Source organism: Oculina patagonica, chromosome 4 (genome assembly GCF_052425735.1).
Source record: "Oculina patagonica isolate OP01 chromosome 4, crgOcupat, whole genome shotgun sequence".
In the NCBI taxonomy this organism is placed as follows: domain Eukaryota; kingdom Metazoa; phylum Cnidaria; class Anthozoa; order Scleractinia; family Oculinidae; genus Oculina; species Oculina patagonica.
Window position 1 is genome coordinate 37,080,045 of NC_135761.1, and position 27,277 is coordinate 37,107,321.

The 27,277-nt window shown below is 37.8% G+C and overlaps 1 protein-coding gene and 1 pseudogene across 15 annotated transcripts; both read left to right on the forward strand.

Moving 5' to 3' along the window:
- The first annotated feature begins 359 nt into the window (after nt 1-359).
- Nucleotides 360-26,678, forward strand: LOC144652265 (uncharacterized). Of its 14 annotated transcripts, XM_078512292.1 has the most exons (13): nt 360-578; nt 19,699-19,843; nt 20,181-20,207; nt 20,558-20,594; nt 20,830-20,886; nt 20,989-21,048; nt 21,312-21,371; nt 21,630-21,689; nt 21,852-21,911; nt 22,522-22,581; nt 23,572-23,631; nt 24,088-24,121; nt 24,507-26,678. In XM_078512292.1, exons 3-13 carry the CDS (start codon nt 20,190-20,192, stop codon nt 25,558-25,560), a joined length of 1,560 nt encoding a protein of 519 aa, XP_078368418.1. In that variant the 5' UTR covers nt 360-578; nt 19,699-19,843; nt 20,181-20,189; the 3' UTR covers nt 25,561-26,678. The 14 variants fall into 14 exon arrangements, with proteins under 14 accessions (XP_078368418.1, XP_078368415.1, XP_078368417.1 ...); XM_078512289.1 differs by lacking the exon at nt 19,699-19,843; XM_078512291.1 differs by lacking the exon at nt 360-578 and having other exon boundaries at nt 19,285-19,843.
- On the forward strand, nt 7,518-15,363 carry LOC144650177 (uncharacterized; annotated as a pseudogene). The gene is made up of 2 exons (XR_013570029.1): nt 7,518-8,820; nt 12,808-15,363. The product of XR_013570029.1 is annotated as an uncharacterized LOC144650177 (transcript).
- Nucleotides 26,679-27,277: the final 599 nt, after the last annotated feature.

Sequence of the window (27,277 nt, forward strand, 5' to 3'; positions counted from 1 at the left end):
GAATCAAAGAGAACGGAAAGGAGTCTAGAGTGAACATTGGTCTATCTCTGTAGTACGGAATATCTATCGAATCACGGAATTATCTCTTAGGATACTATTGTCATTTCTCGGAATCTATCAAGGAGTCGAAATAAAGAGTATGGATCGATACATCAGAAGACTTTGCAAGGACATTCCTGTTAGTCAAAATGAACTCAAAAATACACGTGTCAATGTAATAAAATTATCACATGATTGATTCCCACATGTTGCCAGTTTAAACCTGAATATACTTAAGTGACATTGATGGCTTTTTGAGTCTAATGCTTGCGTGCGCTTTGCGCATGCGCATTAGACTCTTTGTAGTATAAAAAGCTGTTAGCAATCCCAAGGGAATGGTTCGGGGTCGATAATCGTTCGGTTTAATTGTTCTTAAACAATAGCCCGCCTCATTGCCGGGCTTGGTGTAGTGATCGCAATCCAATCAGGAAGCAAGGATGATGGTAACCAAGCAACGATCAAACGGAACTCCAGCACGACACGCACTTGAAAAGAAAGGCAAATTTGTGCATGGCGCGGGATTGTTGGTGAATTTTGAGGTTAGTGAGTTTGTGAACGATACTCTTCTAGCATTTGGTGGGTGACCATCACAGCTTTCAAAACGTAGTGCTCACGGCTGTTATTTTTATTTTCAAAATGAGTCTCATTCGATTCGTAAGGGGTGTCATGATATATGTTACGTCACTCGTAATCACGTGGTCTTTCAATAAACATGGCATGGTGTCAGAAGTGGTAGATTCAAACACAGTTTGAACTTCAAAAACCTAGCTCAAAATGAGTGTATTCAAGCCGCCCTCAACGCTAAGTCTAGAGGGAAATGTTGCAGAAAACTGGCGTAAGTGGAAACAGCGATTTCAACTGTACATGGAAGCTTCAGGATCAATAAAGAAACCCGAGAAGCAACGAGTCGCCATATTTCTTCATCTCGTGGGAGAAGAAGCACTTGAGATTTACAACACATTTTCATTATCGACCGCGGAGCAAAAGCTCGACGTCCTATTCCAGAAATTTGAGGACTATTGTAATCCGAGGCGGAATATCACATTTGAACGGCACAAATTCTTCACCTGTGTTCAGGAACCGACCAAAGGCATCGACCAGTATGTAACCGAGCTGCGCACCAAAGCAAGCACGTGCGAATTTGGCGTACTGTGTGAAAGCTTAATTCGAGATAGAATCGTTTGTGGAATACTTTGCGACACTATGAGAGAAAAGTTATTGCAAGAAAACGATTTAAGTCTTCAGAAAGCCATTGATATGTGCAGAGCGTCGGAGTTTTCCAAACGCCAAACGAAATCGATAACCGAAGAATCTAAAAGTGTAGATTATGTAGATAAGAAAGCTACACCGAGTGGTAAATTCCCGCCAAAGGACAGAAAGGATAAAAATGACCAGTCGAAGACAAAAAATGGAATCCAAAAGGCATGCAAGCGATGTGGAACACTTCATGCACCGAGAAAATGTCCAGCTTATGGAAAAATCTGTCTCAAATGCAAGAATCGAAACCACTTCGCATCTCAGTGTCTCACGAAGAATGTTTATTTAGTGGAAAGCGATCAAGCCGCTCAACCTATTGTCGAAGACGTGGAGTTAGAAGAATTATTCATCGGTCAAGTCCAGAAAGATGACCATGGGCAAGAATGGAAAGCATCTCTTCAAGTGAACAACAACATGGTAGAGTTTAAATTGGATACTGGAGCACAAGCAAATGTAATTCCATCGGATGTATTCAACTCGCTCAAAGGAACACCGCAGCTGAAGACAACTAAAGCAAAACTCACTGGCTTCAGTGGATCTGTAATACCTGTGCTAGGAGTGGCCAGAATGATTTGTAAGTATAAAGACAAACAGATTGATTCTGATTTCTTTGTTGTTGAAGCTGAAGGTCAACCCCCCTACTCGGATTAAGAGCATGTCAGGAACTGAGCTTAATTAAGTTTGTCAGAACTGTTGACACAGCTGATGTCAATACTAAGAGTTCTATCCTTGATGAATTTAATGACCTATTTGAAGGCCTTGGAGAGCTTGAAGGGGAACACCATATTGAAATTAATCCAGAAGTTAAGCCTGTCATTCACCCCCCTAGAAAGGTTCCATTCACCATTCTACCCAAGCTAAAGCACGAATTAGAACGAATGGAACAGTTGGGTGCCATAGAGAAAGTTGATCAGCCAACAGAATGGGTTAACTCCATTGTGATAGTGGAAAAGCCAGATGGAAATCTGAGAATATGTCTTGATCCAAAAGATTTGAACCGAGCAGTGAAGAGAGAACATTTCCAACTCCCAACAGCCACTGAGATAACTAGCAAGTTAACTGGTGCAAAAGTATTCAGCAAATTAGATGCCAAAGATGGCTTCTGGCATGTTAAGCTAGACCACCCTAGTTCCCTTCTCACAACCTTTAACACACCATTTGGACGTTTCAAGTTTAATCGCTTACCATTTGGCCTGAATTCCTCGAATGAAGTATTTCAGAAAAAAATGCAGTTTGCCTTTGAAGGAATTGAAGGAGCAGAAGTTATCTATGATGATGTTCTTGTATGGGGCAAAGATGAAGAGTGCCACGACAAAGCACTCAGAAATGTGCTTGAGAGAGCCCGCGAGAAAGGTGTTAAGCTGAAGAAACAAAAGTGTGAAATCAAGATTCCCGAGGTTGTGTACATTGGTGACAAGATTACCAAAGATGGAATCAAACCTGATGAATCAAAGATTGAGGCAATCCTTAACTTGCCATCCCCGCAAAACAAGAAGGATGTGGAGCGCCTGCTAGGCATGGTAACTTACCTAAGCAAGTTCATCCCAAACATGAGTGCCTTAACTGAGCCGCTAAGAGTCTTACTCAAGCAAGAAGTACAATGGCACTGGGAGGAGCAGCAAGAAAAAGCTCTTAATGAAATTAAGAAGGTCCTAACCTCAAAACCAGTACTGAGCTACTATGATGTAAACAAGCCTGTGAAGCTTTCAGTAGATGCATCCCAATCAGGACTTGGAGCTGTGTTACTTCAAGATAATCAGCCTGTGGCATATGCATCAAAATCCCTGACTGACTGCCAGAAAGGATATGCACAGATTGAAAAAGAAACACTGGCAATAGTATTTGGATGCGAACGTTTTCATCAGTACCTGTATGGCAAAGAGATAGAAGTAGAATCTGATCACAAGCCACTTGAAGCAATATTTGCCAAACCAATTGCCAAAGCACCACCCAGAATACAACGCCTATTGCTTCGATTGCAGCACTACCACCTAAACGTGAAGTACGTTCCAGGAAAACTGATGTTCATCGCTGATGCACTATCCAGAGCCCACCTGGAGACCACTTACACTAATCAAGGGATACCTGATGCTGAAATTGAAATGCAAATCCATCTCCTGGTAGCTAACCTCCCAATTTCAGAGCAGAAACTGAAAGAGTTTCAAGAAGCAACAAAGGCAGATCAATCTCTTCAGACAGTTGCACAGCTGACCAAACAAGGATGGCCTGACCACAAGAATAAAGTACCTGCTGATGCAAAACCATACTGGAGTTTCAAAGAAGAAATTCATGAAGCTGATGGAATTCTCTTCAAAAGTCACAAGATGATTGTTCCTGAACGACTGAGACCCGAAATGCTTAAAAGAATTCACGAAAGCCACCTTGGAATTGAGAAGAGCAAGCGAAGAGCCCGTGACATCCTGTACTGGCCGAACATGAATGCACAGATTACAGATATGATTGCAAATTGCAGTTCATGCCTAAAGCATAGAAAGAACAATACCAAAGAGCCATTGATACAGCATGAAGTTCCAGATAGGCCCTGGCAAAAGATCGCCTGCGATCTATTCACCCTTGGTGGAAAGGACTATCTCTTAACTGTCGACTATTACTCAAAATGGGTAGAAATTGGCTTGCTGCGCGACAGCACCGTAAGTTCTTAAGTCATCACCCAACTTAAATCCACCTTTGCACGCTATGGGATACCTGATGAGGTCATTTCCGACAACGGTCCCCAGTTCTCAAGCCGGAAATTCAAACAGTTTGCAAATTCATGGGAATTTAAACACACAACTACAAGTCCCAAGCACCCACAAGCAAATGGACAAGTAGAAAAAGCCGTTGGAACAGCCAAATCTGTACTAAAGAAAGCTAATGAAGATGGTACCGACCCATACATTGCCTTGCTGGAAAACAGAAATACTCCAATCACTGGACTGAGCTACTCTCCAGCTCAAATTTTCCTTAACAGAAGGCTGAAAACCAAACTTCCAACTGCTACACAGTTGCTGAATGCAAGAATCCCAACCGATGCTAAGTCCCAGCTCTTAGCTCAACAGAAATCACAGAAGCTGTACTTTGACAGAGGAGCAAAGTCACTACCTCCTGTCACAACTGGTGACACTGTTCAAATGAAAGCAAAGAATGGCTGGAAACCTGCTACGGTTACAAAACTTGCTCACACCCCTCGATCAGTAATTGTGAACAGCAATGGAACTCTCTACAGACGAAACAGGAGAGACATCATCAAGACACCGGAAGTCACAAGTCCGAAAGGTGACAGAGGGAACACGCAGAGCAGAGAAAGTGACAGAACCATCATCAAGACACCTGAAGTAGCCAGAACAAGATATGGCCGTACTATTCGAGCACCAAGACAAGATGACTTTATATACTATTAGTTTTTGTATATTGCATGTTGCTATGCTGACTTGCTGAGTTGTTGTTATCAGCTGAGAACACTTGTTTTAAAATGACTTTTGACATAAGGTCTTGGACAATGAACTGTGGACAATGTTGATATTTTAATAGCATGTTTATTACTCCTCATACATGTATTTGCTTAGAGGGGAGATGTCATGATATATGTTACGTCACTCGTAATCACGTGGTCTTTCAATAAACATGGCAAGGGGATTGTTTAAACCGCTTGTACATTCGACAATACATGGGTTGTTTACAAAGCAGAGGTCGCAAGTGAACAGCGAAAAACGTTTGCGAATCAAGTGTGGGTTTGATTTTGTCATGTTTATATCTGGTAAAGGACGTACAAAGCCTTTTCGAGAAATTACTGTTAAAGATCCTCCTAGGAGAATTCTTACTCGGGCAATTTGCATTCAGGGTCTTGACACATTCTTAGATATCAGTCCTTTTGGACTCGAAGAAAGCCCTTCTGGGCTTATACAAAGTCCTTCGAGACTCAAAGAAAGTCCTTCGGGACTCAAAGAAAGTCCTTCGGGACTCAAAGAAAGTCCTTCGAGACTCAAAGAAAGTCCTTCGGGACTCAAAGAAAGTCCTTCAGGACTCAAAGAAAGTTCTTCGCTACTGAAAAATAAACTTTGCTTTGAACGAAGTCCTGTGGCGGTAGACAGTGGGATTTCGAAGACGGAAGGCACAAGCTTTACGAGGCTTAAATGTGATTTGGAGGCTGAAACTTTCATTAACAAAACGTCTTTAAAAGCTGTGGTGGGCACCTTTTGCAAAGATGTAATGTTAAGTGTTGAATTAGAAACTGTAAGCAAATTGAGTGTCGGGTCTAAATTAAGCGAAGCAGCAAAATTGCCATCGCCTAGCAGGAATTATATTGACAAAAGGCCCAAATGCAAGCGACACTCGAGAGCCAGGGAACCGTCTAGAATATCAGTCAAAAACATTATACGAATAATGAAAAGAAGGAAACTTCGACAACAACTGAAGAGGCACCTTCGACTTTCCACTCCCAGGTCATCTAGTTTAAATAGTATAGCAGCTAATTTTAAACTGTGGTATGTGAACTATTTACATAGGAGCAACTCTTTTTTCAGTGGGTATTTAAGAATTCGAAAGATGCAAAACAGTGTGCCTGGATGTTCGTTTAAGAATGTCTATCATAATTTGCATGTGTTAGAAAAAGAGGCTTGTCATGTGCTTCCTGATGATATTTTGTTTCCAAAAAAAGCATACAACAGCTACCATTTGCATTTTTGTGCCAGGTACTTGCCTATTTTCTGCACTGTTTTCCCTCTTTATGTTAATAAAGAACCACCATCTACAATAGGAAATGCAAGGTCTTTTCAAAGTGGAAAAACTCCACCAATTATCTTTGTACCTGATCCCATCAGTCCTATCAGTGAAGTTGCTAAAAGTGCTAATAACAGTGAAAGCAGTCCAGCAATTATGTCTTCGAATTCTATTCTAGATCCTGCTGCTTTATTGGAAAATAGATTAAACAAAATTGGATTTCAGCCACTAGATGTTGGTGGGGAAGGTGACTGTTTTTTTAGAGCTGTATCTCATCAGTTATATGGAGATACTGACAGTCACATTTACATCCGAATTTCTGGTGTTGAATATATGAGAAATAATCCTGAGAGATTTATCAAAAGTAATACAGAAAGCAGCTGGGCTGAATATCTTAAAAATATGACTGAACAAGGTACATGGGCTGATGGCCTTATTATACAAGCTGTTGCAGACAAATTTAATTTAAAAATCCATATTGTAGAGACAAATCCAGGTTTTGCTGAGTTTAATGTGGTGCAGGCAGTTAATCCTTGTTGTGAACCAAGACTTATTTATTTAGGCCACATGGGTGAATATCACTATGTGTCATCATGGCCAGTTATCGAATGTCCAAACTATCTGAATGAACAAGTACCCTCTTCAATGAGTACTATAAAAGCTGTTCAAATTCAAAACAGTCTACCAATTACTTCTGAACTTGATCCTTTTAGTTTACTAAATATTAAATTTTAAAAAATTGGATTGCAACCACTAGATGTTGGTGGGGCAGGTGATTGCTTTTTCAGAGCTGTATCTCATCAGTTATATGGAGATCCAAGTGCACACCTTTACATACGAATTTCTGGTGTTGAATATTTGGAACATCATCCTGAGAGATTTATCGAAAGCAATACTGAATGCAGCTGGGTTGAATATCTTAAAAATATGGCTAAACAAGGTACATGGGCTGATGGCCTTATTATACAAGCTGTTGCAGACAAATTTAATTTAAAAATCCATATTGTAGAGACAAATCCAGGTTTTGCTGAGTTTAATTTGGTACAGGCAGTTAATCCTTGTTGTGAACCAAGACTTATTTATTTAGGCCACATGGCTGATTATCACTATGTGTCATCACAGCCAGTTATCGAATGTCCTTCACTTGAAAACCAGCCTAGTACAAGCACAATGATGTGTAAAAAAAAGAAATTGAATGAAAACAGTCAGCAAATGAGGCGCAATGATTATATGAAAGAACTTATGGCAAGAAAACGGTCAGAAAAAAGAAAATTAACTGGTCAAAAGACTGAATTTTTGAAAAAAAAGAAACAGAAAGGTGAAAAAAAGGAGAACAGACAAGTATTTCAAATCATAATAACAATAAAATATTACATAATTTGATTGTAAAGTTCCAAAATATTGTATCCAGAGGCCCTGTTTACATTTGTACTTGTTGTGACCAGTTATGGTATAAGCACAGTGTGTCTTCTGCTGTATCAATCAGAGAATCTTATCCTAGCATGACCAAGTATCTGCTCAATAAAAAAAGTGAGTCTAATGTTGAATGGCTCTGTAAAACATGTTCTAATTACTTATCAAAAGGTAAAGTTCCACCTTGTGCTGTTATTAATGGCATGCAGTTTTCCCCCAAACCATCATTTTTTGACTTGAATGAATTAGAATGTAGATTACTAGCTCCACAATTAGCATTTGAAAAGCTTATGGAAGCTCCAAGAGGACGGCAGCTTAAAATCCATGGAAATATAGTGAATGTCCCTGCTGATGTTACAAATACTGTCTCTTCTTTGCCAAGGTTACCAAATGAGAGTGGGACTATCAAAGTTAACTTAAAGCGAAAATTACAGTACAAAAGTGCAGCATTATCTCTGAACATAAGGCCAGTCAAAGTAGTACAAGCAGCAATTTGGCTTGTGAATAACAAAAGCCTCTATAGAGAACAAGGGATAACATTGAACCAAAATTTGTGTGAAACCCCAGAGAACATTTCATTGGATGTATATGATGATAAAAAATTTGACCAGTGTGACCAAACAGAGTCAGATGTACCAAGTGGAATTTGCAATAACAGTAATAAAACACAACTAGATGAGGATGGCTGGAGTGAAGACGATGATGAAGAAATCCCAGCTGGTGTTACAGATACTATGTTAACTGCTGCAAATTTTGTTGAAGAACATGAACATCATTCTGTTCTAAATGTGGCACCAGCTGAAGGCAACAAACCTATAAGTGTCTTCAGAGATAAATATTCTGAAGAATTAGCTTATCCTGGAATTTTTTAAGTGAAAAACGACCAGATAACAACAAAAGACTGGTACCTGTTTATTACAGTCAGATTTGTAAATCTGAAGTTAGACGATCAGATAGAAGGGCTGCTGCATGTGTAGAGAACTTGTTCTTTAAAGCCAAGAAACTTCAGATGAAGAGTTTGCTTGGACAATCACAAATTGCATTAAGGAAATGTAAAGGAAATCACAAGTCACTAAAAGCTGGACAGTTAAAGCAACAAGGTGCTTTAGAGAAATTAGTACACCATGATGAAGGCTTTAAGATTTTGAAAACATTAAGAGGTAGTCCTCCATACTTTCAAAAAGCCAAACGAGACATTTTTGCAATGATAAGGCAGTTAGGCCCTGCATCATTATTTTGTAGTTTTTCGGCTGCAGAAACACAGTGGACTCATTTGTTAAAAATACTTGGTAAACTTGTTGACAACAAAGAATATAACAATGATGAATTAGACAATATGAATTGGGAGGAGAAGTGTAGATTGATAAAATCTGATCCTGTTACATATCATACGTATGCATGCATAATGAGCAGTCATGCTTTTTATGAGCTCCGTATTTGTTGTCTATTTTCTCCTTCTGTATCAACTGCCATCCTCTCAAGTTTCTCTGGGGTGCGTCGTAGATGCTGGAGAGCAAACCGAGGCTTTTTTGGGGAACGCTTGTTTAAGAGAGCCGCGGAACTACGTGGTTTTTGGAAGCCACTCCGTTGAAGCACAAACTTCTTTGCCGCCAAGTCTTTGCATATTTTTCCAAACAGACGCTAATAAGACCTCCAGGGACCTACGACTTCAACAATGGCTCCAAATGAAACGGATGTCAAGGGACTCACATCACACTTTGCTAACGAGCTTCATTGTCCCAGCATATAAATCGATTCGACTATTCGCGTCTTCGCATGTGCGTGATACTGGCCGGATTAACATAAACGCACAAAGGCTACTTTTCCGACTGACATCTGCTCACAATGGAGCTGAGTTTAAAGACATCGATGCGAATTTTCTTCGTTCATCTGGACATTGTCGTCTTTTCGTTGTTGGTGTCACTCAAGGCGCATCCAAATTTGTTCACAAGACTCCCAAGCGTTCCAAGAAAGCATGCGCGTATTACTCCAATTCGACCGCGGCCCGCCAAATCCTGCTCATGGGAGGGGATATTTCCATCAATCCAGGACCCACAAATGACGAGGAAAAGAACCAAATCAGCTGTAAGCCTAAGTGTGCGGTGTGTGAGAGAACAATCGCCAAGAATCACAGGGTAATCTGCTGTGATTTATGTCAGTGCCGCTATCATCTTAAGTGCGTAGGTGTGACACTGAAAGGCCATGGCCTGACTCAACGGGAATGGCTGTGCACGAAATGTCTTTTTGATGTTTTGCCAGATTCAGGGGCTTTATTAACTGACTCGGATATTGTCGACATGAGTTTTGCCTCTGACCACACTGATTCTTCGCAAGTAATCGACGAGGAACTTTCTTCACTTCTAGAGAATCATTTTAAGAACTTGAAGATTGGTCATGTAAATATCAACAGTGTCGGCGGCTTTAAATTCTTCGAACTAAAGGCACTCATGCTCAAAAGTCTGTTCGATGTAATGGTTGTGAGTGAGACCAAAGTGGATAATGCGTATCCCGATTCACAATTTTACATTAAAGGCTTTAGATTGTATCGTAAAGATCGCAATCGTCACGGCGGTGGCTTATTTATCTATGTTAAGCGCGAACTCTTAGTTAACAGAGTCTCCGATTTGGAAGGTGCCAAGATCGAATCGATCGTTCTGACCATTCAGACATCGAGGTCTTCTAAGAAGTTGCTAATTATAGGTGCATACAGACCACCAAGTGTATCGAAGACTACGTGGGAGCCTGAACTAAATAACATTCTGCTGCGGGCTAGCCAGCGTTTCGAGGGTATCTTGCTGATTGGTGATCTAAACTGTGACCTTTCCGACTGCAATAAGGGTGCCAAAGAGGGCCAGGCTCTCATGGACCTTGCTGATGTCTATGGCTTGTCTAATCTGATCAAAGTGCCCACGCGAGTGACTGCTGATTCTAGCTCTCTGATAGACGTTGCCCTTACAAACAATACCCGTTCCTTTGTATCATCAGGAGCTTTTGATTTAGGGCTGAGCGATCACCACCTCATTTACACGGTAATGAGGACCTATTCCCCTCGATCGTCCCCCAGAATTGTCACCGCTCGACGTTTCAAGCATTATGACCCGGAATTATTCGCAGCTGACGTCAACATGGTCCCATTTCACATTGCTCATCTTTTTGATGACCCGGAAGACGTGAGTTGGGCGTGGGGAAAACTTTTGGAAGGTGTCTTAGATGCGCATGCGCCGATCAAGACGACCAAGATCAGGCGCGAACATGTTCCATTTATGACACCAGAGCTACTTGCTGCTATACGCAAAAGGAATAAACTGAGGCGGCGTTACTTCGCGACCCGCGATTCTGGTGATCTCGAGAATTATAAAGTCCAGCGCAACGCCACTTCCTCCTTACGACGTAAACTCATATCGAGTTATCTACGAACAAAAGCAAGCGATGCACAAGGAGATCCCAAACAATTCTGGCGTACAATCAAGCCCTTCATGCACAGTAGGCGCAACACCAGCAATGAAGCAATTCAACTTAAAGAAAACGGGTCTTTGGTTAGGGATAACAAAGAGGTTGCTGAGATCTTCAATCATTACTATTCCCTTGTTCAGAACGTGTCTGACGTCCCAACTACAACAGTGGAGGATTTTCGTGACCACCCCAGCATCAGAGCTATAATGGCTAACTGCCCTGTGACCGATCAGTTTCACTTCAGTCATGTTAACTCCGCTGAGCTGGAGACCATTCTTAAGTCTCTTAACGTAAACAAGGCCACCGGCCATGATTCTGTCCCTGCAAGAGCCCTGCGTGACTGTGCCTCTGCATTAGCGCAACCTTTAGCTACTCTTATTAACTCCATCATTGACAGTGCTTGCGTTCCTACGGAATGGAAATTAGCTGAAATTTCGCCAATCTTCAAGAAAGACGACGAGTTTGATAAGTCCAAGTACAGGCCTGTGTCCATCCTAGTGCTACTCGATAAAGTATTTGAGAGATGTTTGAATAGACAGCTAGTTCAGCACTTCTCAGGTATCCTTTCAAAATTCCTTTCAGCTTACAGAAAGGGATACAGTTGTGAGTGCGTATTACTGCGACTTGTTGAAGACTGGAGACGGGCGCTGGACAAGAAGTGCGTGGTGGGGACTGTAGTAATGGATCTGAGTAAGGCATTCGATATTATCCCTCACGATCTACTATTAGCAAAGCTTGCAGCCTATGGAATTTCTCCTCACAGCTTAAACGTACTGAGGAGCTACTTACACGATCGCAGGCAGCGTGTCCGGATTGGAAATGTTACATCGGATGTGTCAGTAATATCAAGGGGAGTTCCACAGGGGTCCGTCTTAGGGCCCCTACTATTTAACATTTTTCTTAATGACTTTTTCTACTTCATCGAGGAGGCAGAACTATCGAATTACGCCGACGATAACCAGATCTACTACTCTGATGTTGACCCAGCTAAGGTCGAATACGTCCTTAACAAAGAACTTGCCGTAGCCTGTAAGTGGTTCAGAGATAATAAGATGACTCTCAACCCTGAGAAGTGCAAGGCGCTTGTTCTCTCTAGCAACAATCGTGCTCACATATCTTTATATGCAGACGGAGAAATTATTCCTCGTGTGTATGAGGTTGAGCTGTTAGGAGTCGTTATAGACGACGCGTTAAACTTTTGCACGCACGTTTCTAAAATTATTAAGAAAGCAGGAAAACAACTTGACGTTATTTGTAGATTACGAAATGTTTTGTCTTCCTCTTCCAAGCTATGCCTGTATAATTCCTTTGTGATGTCTTATTTTACTTATTGCTCTTCGATATGGCATAATTGTCTAAAATCAGACAGCGATAAACTAGAGAAACTTCACGAAAGAGCCCTACGTTACATCTATAAGGGCAGGTCTTCTAGCTCCGCTTCTCTGTGCAGCCGCATAGGCTACACATTAAGTGAACGTCGCATTCAAGATACACTTATTATAATATTCAAATGCCTTAACAACTTAGCACCTGTGTATCTTAAGGACCTCTTCTGTGTCAGGGACAATATCAAGAACTTGAGAGGCATTAATAAGATTGTCTTACCTAAGGTCAATACGACCAAGTATGGACTGAAGTCTGTAAGATACTGGGCGGCGAACGCCTGGAATCAACTGCCAGACCGAGTAAGAACAATTGCTACACTACAGGCCTTTCGTAATGCTGTGCGCAGCTAGATAGTCCCTTTTTAATTTTAAAATTAATTTAATACTTATTTATTAATGAATTTTTCGTTCTGTATATATTTTTACATTTGTAATTTATTTTCTCGGCATATTAGCATATGTTTTGCTAGGGGCCTAGCCAGCCCCCGTCAGCTCCGAGGGTAAATAAATTTTATTGATTGATTATTGATTGATGTGCCAGACACTTTGATTACCAAATAAGTCAATTCATTAACCATTTTCTTTTGAGTGAAGTCGCACCATTAGGTATAATAGGTGACTGGTTTTACAGAGTAGAGTATCAACAGAGCGGCTCGCCTCACATCCATATGTTAATATGGCTAGAAGATGCACCAGTATTTGGAGTTGACGATGATGTTAAAGTTGTTGCCTTTATTGATAAAATAATTAGTTGTGAACAGCCAGCTGATAATCCTGAATTGTTAAAACTTGTTAATAGGCAACTTCACAGGCATTCACACACTTGCCGAAAAAAATCAAAAACAGAATGCAGATTTAATTATCCACAACCACCCATGAAATCCACACAAATTCTTTATCCTCTGGAAGATGATATACAAAAAAGTAAAGTTGAGTTGCACAAAGAAAATTGGAAATTAATTCTAAAACAGTTGAATGATATGAAAGAAGGGGATAATGTCACATTTGAAGAGCTACTTGCAAACTTGAAAGTAACTGAATACGAGTACATCTTTGCTATTAGGTCAAGTCTTAATGCACCCACTATCTTTTTGAAAAGACAACCAAATGAATTAAGAATCAATAATTATAATCCTGCTTGTCTTTCTGCATGGAGAGCTAACATGGATATCCAATTCGTTCTTGATGTTTATGCTTGTGCCATGTACATTGTGTCATACATATCTAAAGCACACAAGGGAATGAGTGAACTATTGCGAAGGGCATGTGATGAAGCTAGAAAAGGTAACTGTAACATAAAACAACAAGTAAGGGATATTGGCAATAAATTCCTAAACAATGTTGAAATAAGTGCTCAAGAGGCAGTGTACATCATACTGCAATTGCCAATGAGAAAATCATTTAGAGAAGTAATATTTGTCAATACTTCACCACCAGAAGACAGAGTCGACCTTTTGAAGCCCATTAGTGACATCAAAGAAATGGAAGATGATTGTGAGGAAATATTCACCAGCTCTCTCTTGAAAAAATATGCACACCGACCACAAGCACTTGAACATGTAACATTAGCAGATTTTGCTGCATGGTACAACTTTTCTAATAAGCCATTTGTGAAAAAAACATTTAACATGGATGTCGACAATCTCCCATTAGAAACATGCAGTGATCACGAAAATGATGATGAAGACAAGGCATTTGATAACCCTGATCCCCCAAAATGTAAAAAGCGAGCAAAGGCAAGAATTATTAGAACAGTGTGCTATAACAAAGAACTAGATCCTGAGAAACACTATAGAGAATTGATTATGTTGTTCACATCATGGAGAAATGAAAATACTGACTTGATTAAAAATTGTTCCTCATATCGACAGTACTTCTCACTCGTTAAAGATAAGATAGCAAACCAAATGAAGCAATATGTAATGTGTAGCGATGATCTAGACAAAATTCAAGAACATTTAAGCAAAACTGAGGACAATAACGAATATGCACTGATAGCACCTATCACAGAACACACAGAGAATGCAGACGAGGTTGTGGGAGTGAAGGACTTACACATAGATTTTAATGAAAGTTATGACTTGTCAGATGATATTGGAATTCCATCATCAATTTCACCTAGTGACCAACTCATTTTAAATGAACTTCCTGATGAGCAATACAGGGACATGGTCCAAATGCTAAACAAAGAACAGAAAGAATTTTTCTATCACACATTACATCTCATTAAAACATCAGATAAGCCATTTTGCAACTTTCATAGTGGAGGGGCAGGTGTTGGCAAATCACACCTTACTAAAGCACTTTACCAAGCAGCATTAAAGTTTTACAACAGTAGAGCAGGTAATGACTTTCATCAAATTAATTTGTTATTACTAGCTCCCACTGGTAAAGCAGCCTATAACATAAAAGGTAACACAATACACAGTGCTCTAGCAATACCAGCCAATCAGTCTCTGAAGAATTACAAACATCTTGATTCAAGCAGACTAAACACTATCAGATCCCATATAGGAGGCATCAAGTTAATATTCTTGGATGAAATATCAATGGTAGGAAATTCTATGTTTAATATACAGATAAATAGTCGACTTAAAGATATCAAGGGAAGCAAAGAGGACTTTGGTAACGTCAGTATTTTAGCAATTGGTGACTTGTTTCAACTTCAACCTGTAATGGATGGCTATATTTTCAAAGATATAGACAGCTCAGAATATGCAGTGCTTTTACCAAATCTCTGGCAGCAACATTTCACAATGTTTGAGCTTCAAGAAATAATGAGGCAAAGAGAAAGCAAACAGTTTGCTGAAATATTAAACAGATTAAGAGAAGGTAGACATACTCATACTGACATTTTAAAAATAAAGGAAAAACTAATTTCTGACGAGTTAGAGACAAATGGCTACCCATTGAATGTACCACATTTGTTCATTCAAAATGCCAAGGTCAATGCAATGACTTTAATAACATAGTCCACCATGCATTACCGAGTACTAAATATGCAATCAAAGCACACGATTCGGTTATAGGAGCAAACTCTGCTGAACTGAACGATAGGATTTTAAAGCAAATACCAACTGATCCCAGAAAAACAAAACAGCTTATATACAACCTTCAGGTTGCTGAAGGTGAAAGAACAGAATTAGCTTTTAACGTGCGCATTGAAGATGGTTTAACCAACGGTGCTAGTAATGTCATTAAAAAGATACAGCTGCATAATACAACTAAACCATGTGGAATAATATGGGTACAATTTGACCATGCAGATGTAGGACAAAACACCAGACGTGAGAATAAAAATCTTTATACAGAGGGTTGTCCTAAAACCCGGAATGCCGGAAACCCGGAATGCCGGAATGCCGGAAATCCGGATAAGAAAGCCCGGAATCCTAAAACCCGGAATGACCTTTTTGTGTACGCCTTTTTTCAATAAAATATGTGGAAATATGTTTTTTTTTTTTTTTTTTTTGGGGGGGGGGGGAGATTTGGAAGTTTGTTACGAGTTTCCAATTACGTTGCGAGTTAGCGAATTAAATTGTCAATTTCGATACAAAGTTCCAAACTTCGGTTCGACTGAAATTCTAGTTGAGGAGAAACAAAACATGTTTCAAAGTCATGGCGATATCTGAACTCAATGATTTTAAAGGAAACAAGTTACGGCGGGAATATTCCAGCGATTCTTGCGGCTCAAGTTGCAAAACATTTGTTTGACCAAATAGTCGACGTCAATAAAAACCTTACATTGTGTTAAGTTGTGCAGATTAAAACCTTCTGTAGTTATGTTATCAACAAGGGCTTTGCTACGCTTAATCGTTCGGAAAAAGCCATAAAAAAATATGAAAGGCTCACAAACTTTAAATTAATGTTCAGCGAGCCATAAACATGTTGGCGTGACAAATAAGTCTTCCCTGTCGCCTCGCTTCGGCTTCGATTAAAATCAACTTTATGTAAAGATCCTGATGGGTAAACCATGTATCCAGTTTCATCCGGCTTACAAACGCAAAAGACTTGAAAATTAAGATTATACCTCGCACAAAGCGTAAAAAGTATATATTTTTTTTTTACAAAAAGGGAAATTTAACCCAAATTTCTGACTGCATATAAAAATTCATTTATCGTCAAATTAATGCGTGATCGCTGGTGCGAAACGTTGTCTGACACTTCAACTGAATTATCGCTTCCATCATCAAGTGACGAATATATATCGACAGCGTTTGATACCCATTTTCGAAAGGACGTTTTCATTCTAAGTGCAATAGACGGTATATGAATGTAATGCTTCTACTCACCATCAGTCAGAACATTGATTAGAAGGTTGTTATTGCCGTCCTGCGTGTTCGTCAAACAAATATTGTGCAACTTAGCAGTAATCGCTGGAATATTCCCGCCGTAACTTGTTTCCTTTAAAATCATTGAGTTCAGATATCGCCATGACTTTGAAACAACATGTTTTGTTTCTCCTCAACTAGCTAAATTGCGAAGTTCAGTCGGGCCGAAGTTTGGAACTTTGTATCGAAATTGACAATTTGATTCGCTAACTCGCAACGTAATTGGAAACTCGTAACAAACTTCCAAATCCCCCCCCCCCAAAAAATAAATAAATAAATAAATAAATAAATAAATAAATAAATAACATATTTCCACGTATTTTATTGAAAAAAGGCGTACACAAAAAGGTCATTCCGGGTTTTAGGATTCCGGGCTTTCTTATCCGGATTTCCGGCATTCCGGGTTTCCGGCATTCCGGGTTTTAGGACAACCCTTATACAGAAGGTATTCAGTTATCATGGACACCAATTAAACCAGCCATTGCTCAATTTAACGTAGGGAGAACTAGAAGTGCTCAGGTAGTAAGGAAGCAATTCCCACTGCGACCAGCAGCAGCAAAAACAATTCACCGATCTCAAGGTGACACCGAGAGTAAAATTGTCGTTAACTTCGAAAGTAAAAAAGCTATACCCCACATACATTATGTAGGCCTAAGCAGGGTCACCACAATTGAAGGGCTTTTTATAACTAATCTTTGTGAAGCTAAAATAAGTGTGAGTGTTGATGTTCAAAATGAGATGAAACGATTACGAACAGATGCATGTCTTAAGCTGAGTGTGTCACCTCTGTACAATGTGAATGAATTTACCTTAAAACTTTGCTTCCTCAATGCAAGGTCTCTACATAGACATATTGATGATGTACGCAAAGATATGAACTATTCAAACACTGATGTGATCTTATTTTCAGAAACCAGATTCTCCCATTCAGAAAATGATGATATGTATAATATTAGTGGCTATTCTTTGTTTAGAAATGACAGTCGCTCTACCTCACTTGATACCAGACCCTATGGGGGAACAGCTTTTTATAGCAGACTAGAATTTTTCCCTGGGTATCCATATTATCTAAATATTAATAGCATGGAGATAACAATAGCAAGACTTCAAGCAATGTCCCAACTAACTATTGTTGGTATATATCGCTCGCCTAAGGTAAAAATAAGCAATATGTGTGCAGCATTACAGCATATTATTACACAGCTACCTACTAAATTTAGTATTTTTATAGGAGACTTTAACGTTGATTATTTAGTAAATAATAGAGAGAAAATGTTTCTTGATCATCTCTTCGTAAGAGATAATAAGTACAGACAATTAGTATCATGCTATACTACTGACTACAGGACAGCAATAGATCATATATGGGCAATTCCACATGAGAGGTGTAAAAATCAAGATTTTTCAAAAGATATTTCAGATGGAATAATTACCTGTGCTGCCTTGTGGACATGTTATAGTATACAAAAAAAAACTTTTATTTTGTCTGTGACAACAGTGTTTTTAGGGGGGTCCCCAAAGTACGGGTTTACCTTCTTAATAATTTACAATGTCTGTGATGCACATTTTTAACTTACAAAAATCATACTTTCAAAATGCTTATGAATTCAAACAATTATATAAGGAATATTCCCTCATTTGTGTTGACAAATAACTGATAAAGACTTCATCCAAAATATTTTTAAAAAATAGCAACAGAGATGTGAAGTTCTGTCATGGACGTTACGTAACATCCATGAAATTTTGTGCATTTTTTTGTCTCCTTAAGTTATTATTTGAAGGATTCTTAAAAAATTTCTGCTGCTTTTTTACTTATCGAAAATGAACATTTTGATGATAACAAAACTCTGGTAAACTGTTACATTTTTTAACTAAGTGCATTTAAAGTTGGTCATGGATGCCATATCATGGATGTTATACTTTTTGCAAAAATGTTGAAAAAAAGGCAAAACTTTATAAAAGTCTTTGGAAAAGGTAAAAAATAGTTAGGCGGTATAGCAGTGGGCAGTTTTTTTCCAAAAGACAGGTTTGGGTTGATAAACAGCAAGCTTGTGGAAAGAGATTTGCTGAAAATGCAGGTTAATATGTCATGTAAGGACTGTGAAATGTCCTCAAAAATTTAAATGAGCATATCACAGGTTTTACATTAACTAGCAAGATAATTTCAATTCCAACTGCCAAGAAATATTGTTTTACTACAAATAATAGAGCCCAACAATTGAAAAAAGTTAATTTATTTGGTAAACTTGAAGAAGAATTCACATAGTGTAACGTCCATGACAATTTTTGTAACGTCCATGACGTTATATTTTTAGTCTCCAAGAAAAACAGTGAAAGATAATGGAGGTGAAAACAAAATTTTCAGTTAACACAATCACTAAACTACATTGACATGGAGAAGATATTTTGAAAATGCTTGAAAGTTCACAGGAATTTCAAAGTAATGCTAATGCACTAAATGACGTGGTTGATTTTTATGTAACGTCCATGAGAGTCGTTTTTCTCAATATTTCTCTGGCACAAATAAGTCAGCTGGAAAAAAGAAATATTCAAATTAACACACTAAGGTGCACAGACTTGTACATCAATGAAAAGTTTTAAAACTTGTTTTCATCCTTAGACAATGCAAGTTTAAAGTTCTAAAAATTAGTCTGAATTGTAACGTCCATGACATGGAATTGCCCATATACACTAATATCCCAGGTTTACATATAAACATGCAAGTTTTAGAAACATATTTCTCTGACCACAAGGCAATATGTGCAATAATAAAACACTTTTAATTGTTCTCCTTTAGTTATCTGACTAAACAAATGTTGCAGTTCATTTTTTGATCGCAGTTTATTTTTTATTTTATCTAGTTTTTTTTTCTAACTAGATGATACTACATAAATAGTATCATTAAGGTATAGGCTGCAGTCATATAATTATTAAAAAAATAGTAGTTCACCCAATGTTTCCAACATGGCAAAATGGATGCAACCCTCCAAGTTTATTTTTCCTAAGTGGCCATTTGGCCACCAACTGATGAAATTTGGTGACCAGTGAAAAATTTTACTTGCTAAATTAAGATCATGCTTTCAATCGTTCTTCTCAATTTTTAGTTGCCAGGCTGGTGACTTCAGTTCTAATTTAGTTGCCAGCTCCAAAACTTTAGTCACCATGGCAACTAAAATGGTCTTAACTTGGAAGGGTCGGATAAGGGGTTGGACAGAAAATCCAGACATTCAGACTTAAAATCCAGTGCAGGTTAGTAAAAAAGAAAAAATAGATACATGTAATATAGTACTTAGGGTAGGGGATAATAGCAGATAGTAGGGGAGGGTTAGTAAGGATTGTGGTGCTAGAGGTAGTGGGGGGAGGTTATGAGACATTAAGAGAGAGGAAGTGTTTTACTTTTTCTACTTACATGTATCAACTCCGTATAAAAAAAATAGTTACAAAAAAATAACTAGATAAAATAAAAAATTAACTAAGTTCACAAATTAACTGCAACACAAAACTCAATTACCATCACTATGACATAGCTTTTCTATGCACTACTACTTACTCAATTTTGCATCTTATTTTACATTATGCTGAACAGTGAGCAAACATGGAGTCCAAAAAGAAAGTAAGTGATACATGCAGAAAAATATACTACAGTAGAACCCCGGTAACTCAAAGTCAGATAACTCAAACAATCTTGCTTACTCGAACTATCTTCTATTTCCCTTGGACCCACTTTTCAATCATTTTTACTCAGTTAACTCGAAACCCCGCTAACTCAAACTGTTTTTCGTTTCCCTTCAGACTTCAAGTAACCGGAGTTCAACTGTATTACAATTATTTGTAGTTTTAAGTTGTAAAGTGTCTTAAAACCCAAAATAACAATCTTTCAGTATGAAACACTACACATAAACAATTTAAGCAAAATTGCCTGTTATTGAATGATAATTCCAATTGAATTAATTTTTATTGCAGACTTTTAAAGGAACTAAACAAGTCCCCAAAAAGAAAAGTAAGTTCTGTTTATTTATTTACCACACAAAAAATATGACAGTTATGCCACCTTTTTTCTTCTATACATGTACATGTACATCTACAGTATGAACTTAGATTTACTATACTTATACAGAGCAATCTGTCTCATGTATAAAGCATGAAATAACTTAACATTCAAAACAACTCTGCCAAGCAACTGTATTATATAGTACAGATAACAATATTATTTAAATATTTCCTCACAAACACAGGTAAACATCGTCAATCTACAAAGCCTGCAGCATCTCCCAACTTGGTAAAGTCTACAGGTATAAACATGTAACATATTGATATCCACTGTTAGTAGTTGAATTCTCGCATTTACAAATCAGTTTTTAGTAGTATAACCAACACAGCATCTCTCATTCAAGGTGGACACCCCTCCCAATTTGACCAACTTACAGGATCATCTAGCTTGCTGCAGAGTACAGGTATATACTGTATTTATCAACCCTATATTTTATATTTTGAATAATTTTTATTTTACAGTACTATAACTTACTGTACTAAATAACAGCATCCTGAAAACTAAACAATAATTTTAATACTAATGGCACACCTCATCATAATGATGATCACTTCCAGTGCCATCTATACATTTTCACAAACAAATCAATTCTCAGCAGTATAGTTAAACAACACTATTTTAAACCAAACTACACTAAATATTCTGACAAAGGATTTCTCATTTTAGGTGGACCCTCCTCTCAATTTGAGCAACATACAGGATCACCCAGCTTGTTGCAGAGTACAGGTATATAATGTATTTATCAACCCTATATTTTATCTTTTCAATCATTTTTATTTTACAGTACTATAACTTACTAAATAACAGTTTCTTCAAAACTAAACAATAATTTTAATACTAATGGCACACCTCATCATAATGATGATCACTTCCAGTGCCATCTATACATTTTCACAAACAAATCAATTCTCAGCAGTATAGTTAAATAATACTATTTTCAACCAAACTACACTAAATATTCTGACAAAGGATTTCTCATTTTAGGTGGACCCTCCTCTCAATTTGAGCAACATACAGGATCACCCAGCTTGTTCCAGAGTACAGGTATATACAGTATTTATCTACCCTACATGTATATTTTATCTTTTAATTTTTTTACAGTACTATAACTTTCTAGATAACAGTATCTTGAAAACTAAACAACTTTATACCATGCCATAGAAAATACAGCCAATCAGAATTCTGACACAGCATCTCTCATTTAAGGTGAACACCCCTCCCAATTTGACCAACTTACAGGATCACCCAGCTTGCTGCAGAGTTCAGGTACCCTATATTTTATCTTTTAAATATTTTACAGTACTATAACTTTCTAGATAACAGTATCTTGAAAACTAAACAACTTTATACCATGCCATAGAAAATACAGCCAGTCAGAATTCTGACACAGCATCTCTCATTTAAGGTGAACACCCCTCCCAATTTGACCAACTTACAGGATCACCCAGCTTGCTGCAGAGTTCAGGTACCCTATATTTTATCTTTTAAATATTTTACTATAACTTAGTAGATAACAGTAAAACCTTACTGTAGTTTTAATATACAGTAAAATGGTACACCTCATCAGGGTTGTCAAAATAAGCCAGCAACCGGCGCATTTCACCGGCTATTTGGAATACTGCACCGGCTACTCGGAATATTAGTACGTCAATTCTGAGAGTGTGTTATCAAGTCCTGAATATTTCGTAGCAACCTACTTTTTGGATAGAACCTGCTTCTCAAAACCCACTGACAACCCTGCCTCATCATAATGATGATCACCTCCAATGTTATCTTTACATTCACACAAACAAATCAATTTTCAGTCGTAAAATTAAATTATGCTACTTTCAATTAAAGTACACTAAATATTCTGACAAAGGATTTCTCATTTTAGGTGGACCCTCCTCTCAATTTCAGCAACTTACAGGATCACCCAGCTTGTTGCAGAGTACAGGTATAATGTTCTTATGTACCTTACAATTTTACCTTTTGAATATTCAAGTTTAGTATAATTTCAGAGGTGATTATAAGAATTGCACCATTCTGATTGGTCAAGAAATTCGGCTTATGAGGCTATAATCACCGCGTGCAAGGTGATTATAGCATTTGAAGGCTTGGTTACAAAGCCATGCCACCTTTGACATCCAGGCAAGTAAACATGGCCGTTTTGCTCAATGAAATTTTCCTTTATTGGAAAGAAACCACTCCAAGTTATGGATTTTTAAAACATTAGCAATTTTGCAAATTCACTACTTTTCGACCGAAAATAGTTTCAAGAGATGGTTCTCGAGGCATTAGAATTGATCGTAAACACAGTGGTTTTGGAGATCGCACACAGCCATGAGAAACTCGGATCGATTGAGGAAACATCATTCAGTTCTTTTCTGACTGGAGCTACTTATTTCAAGAGGATTCACATATTTGCTTAGAAGTCACCAACAATTGAACAAAGGTAACAGACATCTATCTTTCTCATAGTGTTTGTTCTGTTCCGTTTTATTGCTAAAACTTCAGTGTAAGCTTCAATTCTTATTTCAATCGATGAATTAAACTGGTTACTCCGGTATGCAAGCAAGAACTTGTGTTTGTTGTTTTCTTGTTTTTTTTTTTTATCGTTATTTTGCAGTTCTTGATAATCACCTCTGCAAATTATGCTAAAACAATTATTTCCTTCAGGCTCAGTGATTAGTCAACAATATTCAATATTATTCAACAATAATCACTTCGCCTTCAGCGAATAATTGTTAAATAACCTAGTAGATAACAGTATCTTGAAAACTAAACAGTTATTTTAATATAAGTGGTACACCTCATCATAATGATGATTACGTCCAGTGCCATCTATACATTTTCACAAACAAATCAATATGCAGTGGTAAAATTACATTATACTACTTTCAACTTAACTACACTAAATATTCTCACAAAGAATTTCTCATTTTAGATGGACCCTCCTCTCAATTTGAGCAACTTTCAGGATCACCCAGCTTGTTGCAGACTACAGGTATATACAGTACTTATATACCCTATATTTTATCTTTCAAATATTTTACAATACTATAACTAACTAGATAACAGTATCTTGAAAACTAAACAGTTACGTTAATATAAGTGGTACACCTCATCATAATCATGATCACCTCTACTGTCATCTACACATAAGCCATCAACGATAACTCTTTAGCCATGACAGTCCTGAACCACTAATTGAAACTTTCTGTACAATCATGTACCCACAGTCTTCCTGATGGCTGCTTACCACAAGTTTTGTGCTCTTGTACTTTTCTGATCAGAGAACATAATGCAACAAAGGAAATGCAAATCCTTGCTCAAAGTAGAATTAAGCCACCTGCTTTCGTTCACCATCACACAAGTGATTTTCAACAACCATTTCTGATCCAGTGCTCATGGATACAACACACTTATTTTGATATTACATAGACCTCTTTCCTGCTTTCAGGTACACCAGACACCATGGCCACCAACGAACATCAGTAAGTAAAGCTTCCTACAGTATGATGCCACTTGGCTTAATAATTGAGTGTCGTAAAACCAAAACCAAAGTAATTACTTTGGCCAATCACAAAGGACACAGACAATCCAGTGAACCAATCAAAACTCAAAGCAAATACATGTAGCTGGCACAAAGCACAGGAAAACGTGCGTAAGCGAGTCACGATTGGTTTTGGTTTTAGTTCTGACTGGCTGAGAAAGTGGCGCGAGTTTTTTTAAGTGAATCACTAATCGTAGTAATGCAAAACCAAAGCAAACACAATTTACTTTCGACACTCAAGTGAAAACCGCTCTATAAAAGAATCACCATACTAATCACTAAAGTAACAATTTCAAATAAAACCATCTTTCCTCCCTTTGAACTAGGTCACCATCACAGCAATTCCCTACAGATAAAATAGTTGGATATGTGCACCAAGTCAGTAACATTTACACACCCAAATCTGGAAATGTGTATTTCGATTTCAATGTTCAGATGTCTCCGACGAAAGTGGTACGTGGAATATGCTACTCCCCAGAGAAGCGCCTCAAATTGAAAGAACTTCAAGAAAAGAAGGTTGCTGTCACTATAGACAGCGTTCAACCATCATTAGCTAAACGTAGAGCAACAGAAGACGAATATACTATTAAGAAGAAATCAAAAATAACACCATCAGTAGTGAATTATGATTTCAATGAAGCTTTTTCAAAGACTTCATTCACACTAGATCAAATAGCAGAAATCTCTGATTATCAGACCATAAGTGTCAATGCTAAAATAATATCAAAGACAGATGAATCTGCTATCAATGTAAGGGGCAAAAATTTGAACAAAGTGGACTATGTAATAGCTGACCCCTTTGCCAGCATTAAACTTGTAGTGTGGGAAGAAATCATCGACATAGATATCAACAAAACGTATTCATTTACTAGCGTTAGTGTCCGCTCATTTAACGATGTAAAGTATCTTACTACAACAAAATACACTACTGTCAAGCAGATAGATAACTTTACACAAACAGCAGATGCCACACCCACTATCCAAAACTATGGGAAAATAATACAAGGGAAAGTGGTAGCTGTCAATATTGTACACTTTAAAACTTGTATTTTTTGCAACATGAAGATACAAATTTCGGATAATGATAGTACTGCTACTAAGTGTTCTAATTGCAAAATGACAGTGCTAACCTCACAGCTTAGAGAGTCAACTCTGTCAAAGATAGTTATTAAGGAACAGGCTGATGACTTCCCAGTGACGTACACAGCATTAGAATCAGTTCTGAACACGTTCTTAACGTCAGTTAAGAAACCAAACATCAAAACCTTTACTGAACTAGAGCTGCTGACGTTACTTGCTTCATATCAAAAACTTAACTTCACTGTGAGTCAAAAAGAGAAACTGGTCAGCAACATTTCCGTTAACTTAAGAGGTAACTAGAGGTAACTTACCGTTACTAGAAAAACTCAGTTTGCAAGAAACGCCTTTATAAGTCTGATTATGCACGACGTTTCAGCATTATGTTGTGTTTTACCATCAGACTAGCCACATTAGTCTTGACTTTATTTACAACCAAACAACACCTTTAGTGAACTAGAGCTGCTGACCTTGCTTCATATCAAAAACTTATGTTTACTGTAAGTCAAAAAGATAAACTGGTCAGCAACATTTCCGTTAACTTAAGAGGTAACTAGAGGTAACTTACCGTTACTAGAAAAACTCAGTTTGCAAGAAACGCCTTTATAAGTCCGATTATGCACGACGTTTCAGCATTATGTTGTGTTTTACCATCAGACTAGCCACATTAGTCTTGACTTTATTTACAACCAAACAACACCTTTAGTGAACTAGAGCTGCTGACCTTGCTTCATATCAAAAACTTATGTTTACTGTAAGTCAAAAAGATAAACTGGTCAGCAACATTTCCGTTAACTTAAGAGCCAATTAATCACCACAAAGACCTCTAAATAGACTTGCCGTCCTTTGGAAAACTTAAGTTACACTCAGTACATACTGTACTTTACCGTTACTAAAAAACTCAGTTTGCAAGAAACATGCCTTTGTAAGTGCGATTATGCACGACGTTTCAACATTATGTTGTGTTTTACCATCAGATTAGCCACATAAGTCTTGAGTTTACGTATAACCAAACAACACCTTTACTAAACTAGAGCTGCTATCCTTGCTTCATATCAAAAACTTAAGTTTACTCTAAATCAAAAAGAAACTTTTCAGCAACATTTCCGTTAACTTACAATGTAAGAGGTAATTTAATTACCACAAAGAGCTTTTACCATTCCAAGTAGACTTGCCGTCCTTTCGAAAACTTAAGGTAACTGTAATACACTATATACTGTACTTTAACGTTACTAAAAAAAACTCAATTTTGAAGAACGATGCCTTTGTAAGTGCGATTATGCACGACGTTTCAACATTATGTTGTGTTCTACCATCAGACTAGCCACATTAATCTTGAGTTTATTTATCTATCCGTATAATTACATTGTAACGTTTTTGCTCTTGTCGTCATAATAAAGTTCATTTTACTATGAACAAAATGCACTACTAATTGACCAATGCATTCCTTCACATATAAGACCACTGCAGACCTCCACTTTGCGTCATTTTGAATACCAGTATTTGCGCCACTGCATTCTTCTGGGAACTTTTTTAATTAAACCCTCATTTATATGAAAATAGAACTATTTTTTATTGTACAACGACTCCTTTTGAAACAGGCATACATGTAAAACAAGTAAGAAATGGTCTATTCCACACCAAAACAATATTTAATGCCCAGACAGCCTGTGCGAAACTGATTGACTCACCCAATGTATCCTACTTTACAATTAGATTCCCTGTTCCAACCCCTACACAAACCGAGAGCCTGGAAAAGACTTCCAATTAGACGGCTCACAAAGATGTTTCAAAAATAAACACTTCACAATCTGTCGACTCCAACCCTAACTAAAATGTATTTTCCTATTTCAAATATAGCATTTCATCAACTTTCAAAATAAAAATCAATACTTACAAAACACATATTATCGACTACTTCTTCTCAACCACTCTTACTACCAAAACTCTACTACCCCTTAGTCTTGCTCTATCCCCTACAAAGCAACCTATTACAACCGCACCAGCAACGCATGACGCA

Coding starts and splice junctions, on each gene's coding strand:
- LOC144652265 (XM_078512292.1), top strand. Junction 20,887..20,988: donor CAACTTGGTAAAGTCTACAG/GTATAAACATGT, acceptor CTCTCATTCAAG/GTGGACACCCCTCCCAATTT. Junction 24,122..24,506: donor ATGGCCACCAACGAACATCA/GTAAGTAAAGCT, acceptor CCTTTGAACTAG/GTCACCATCACAGCAATTCC.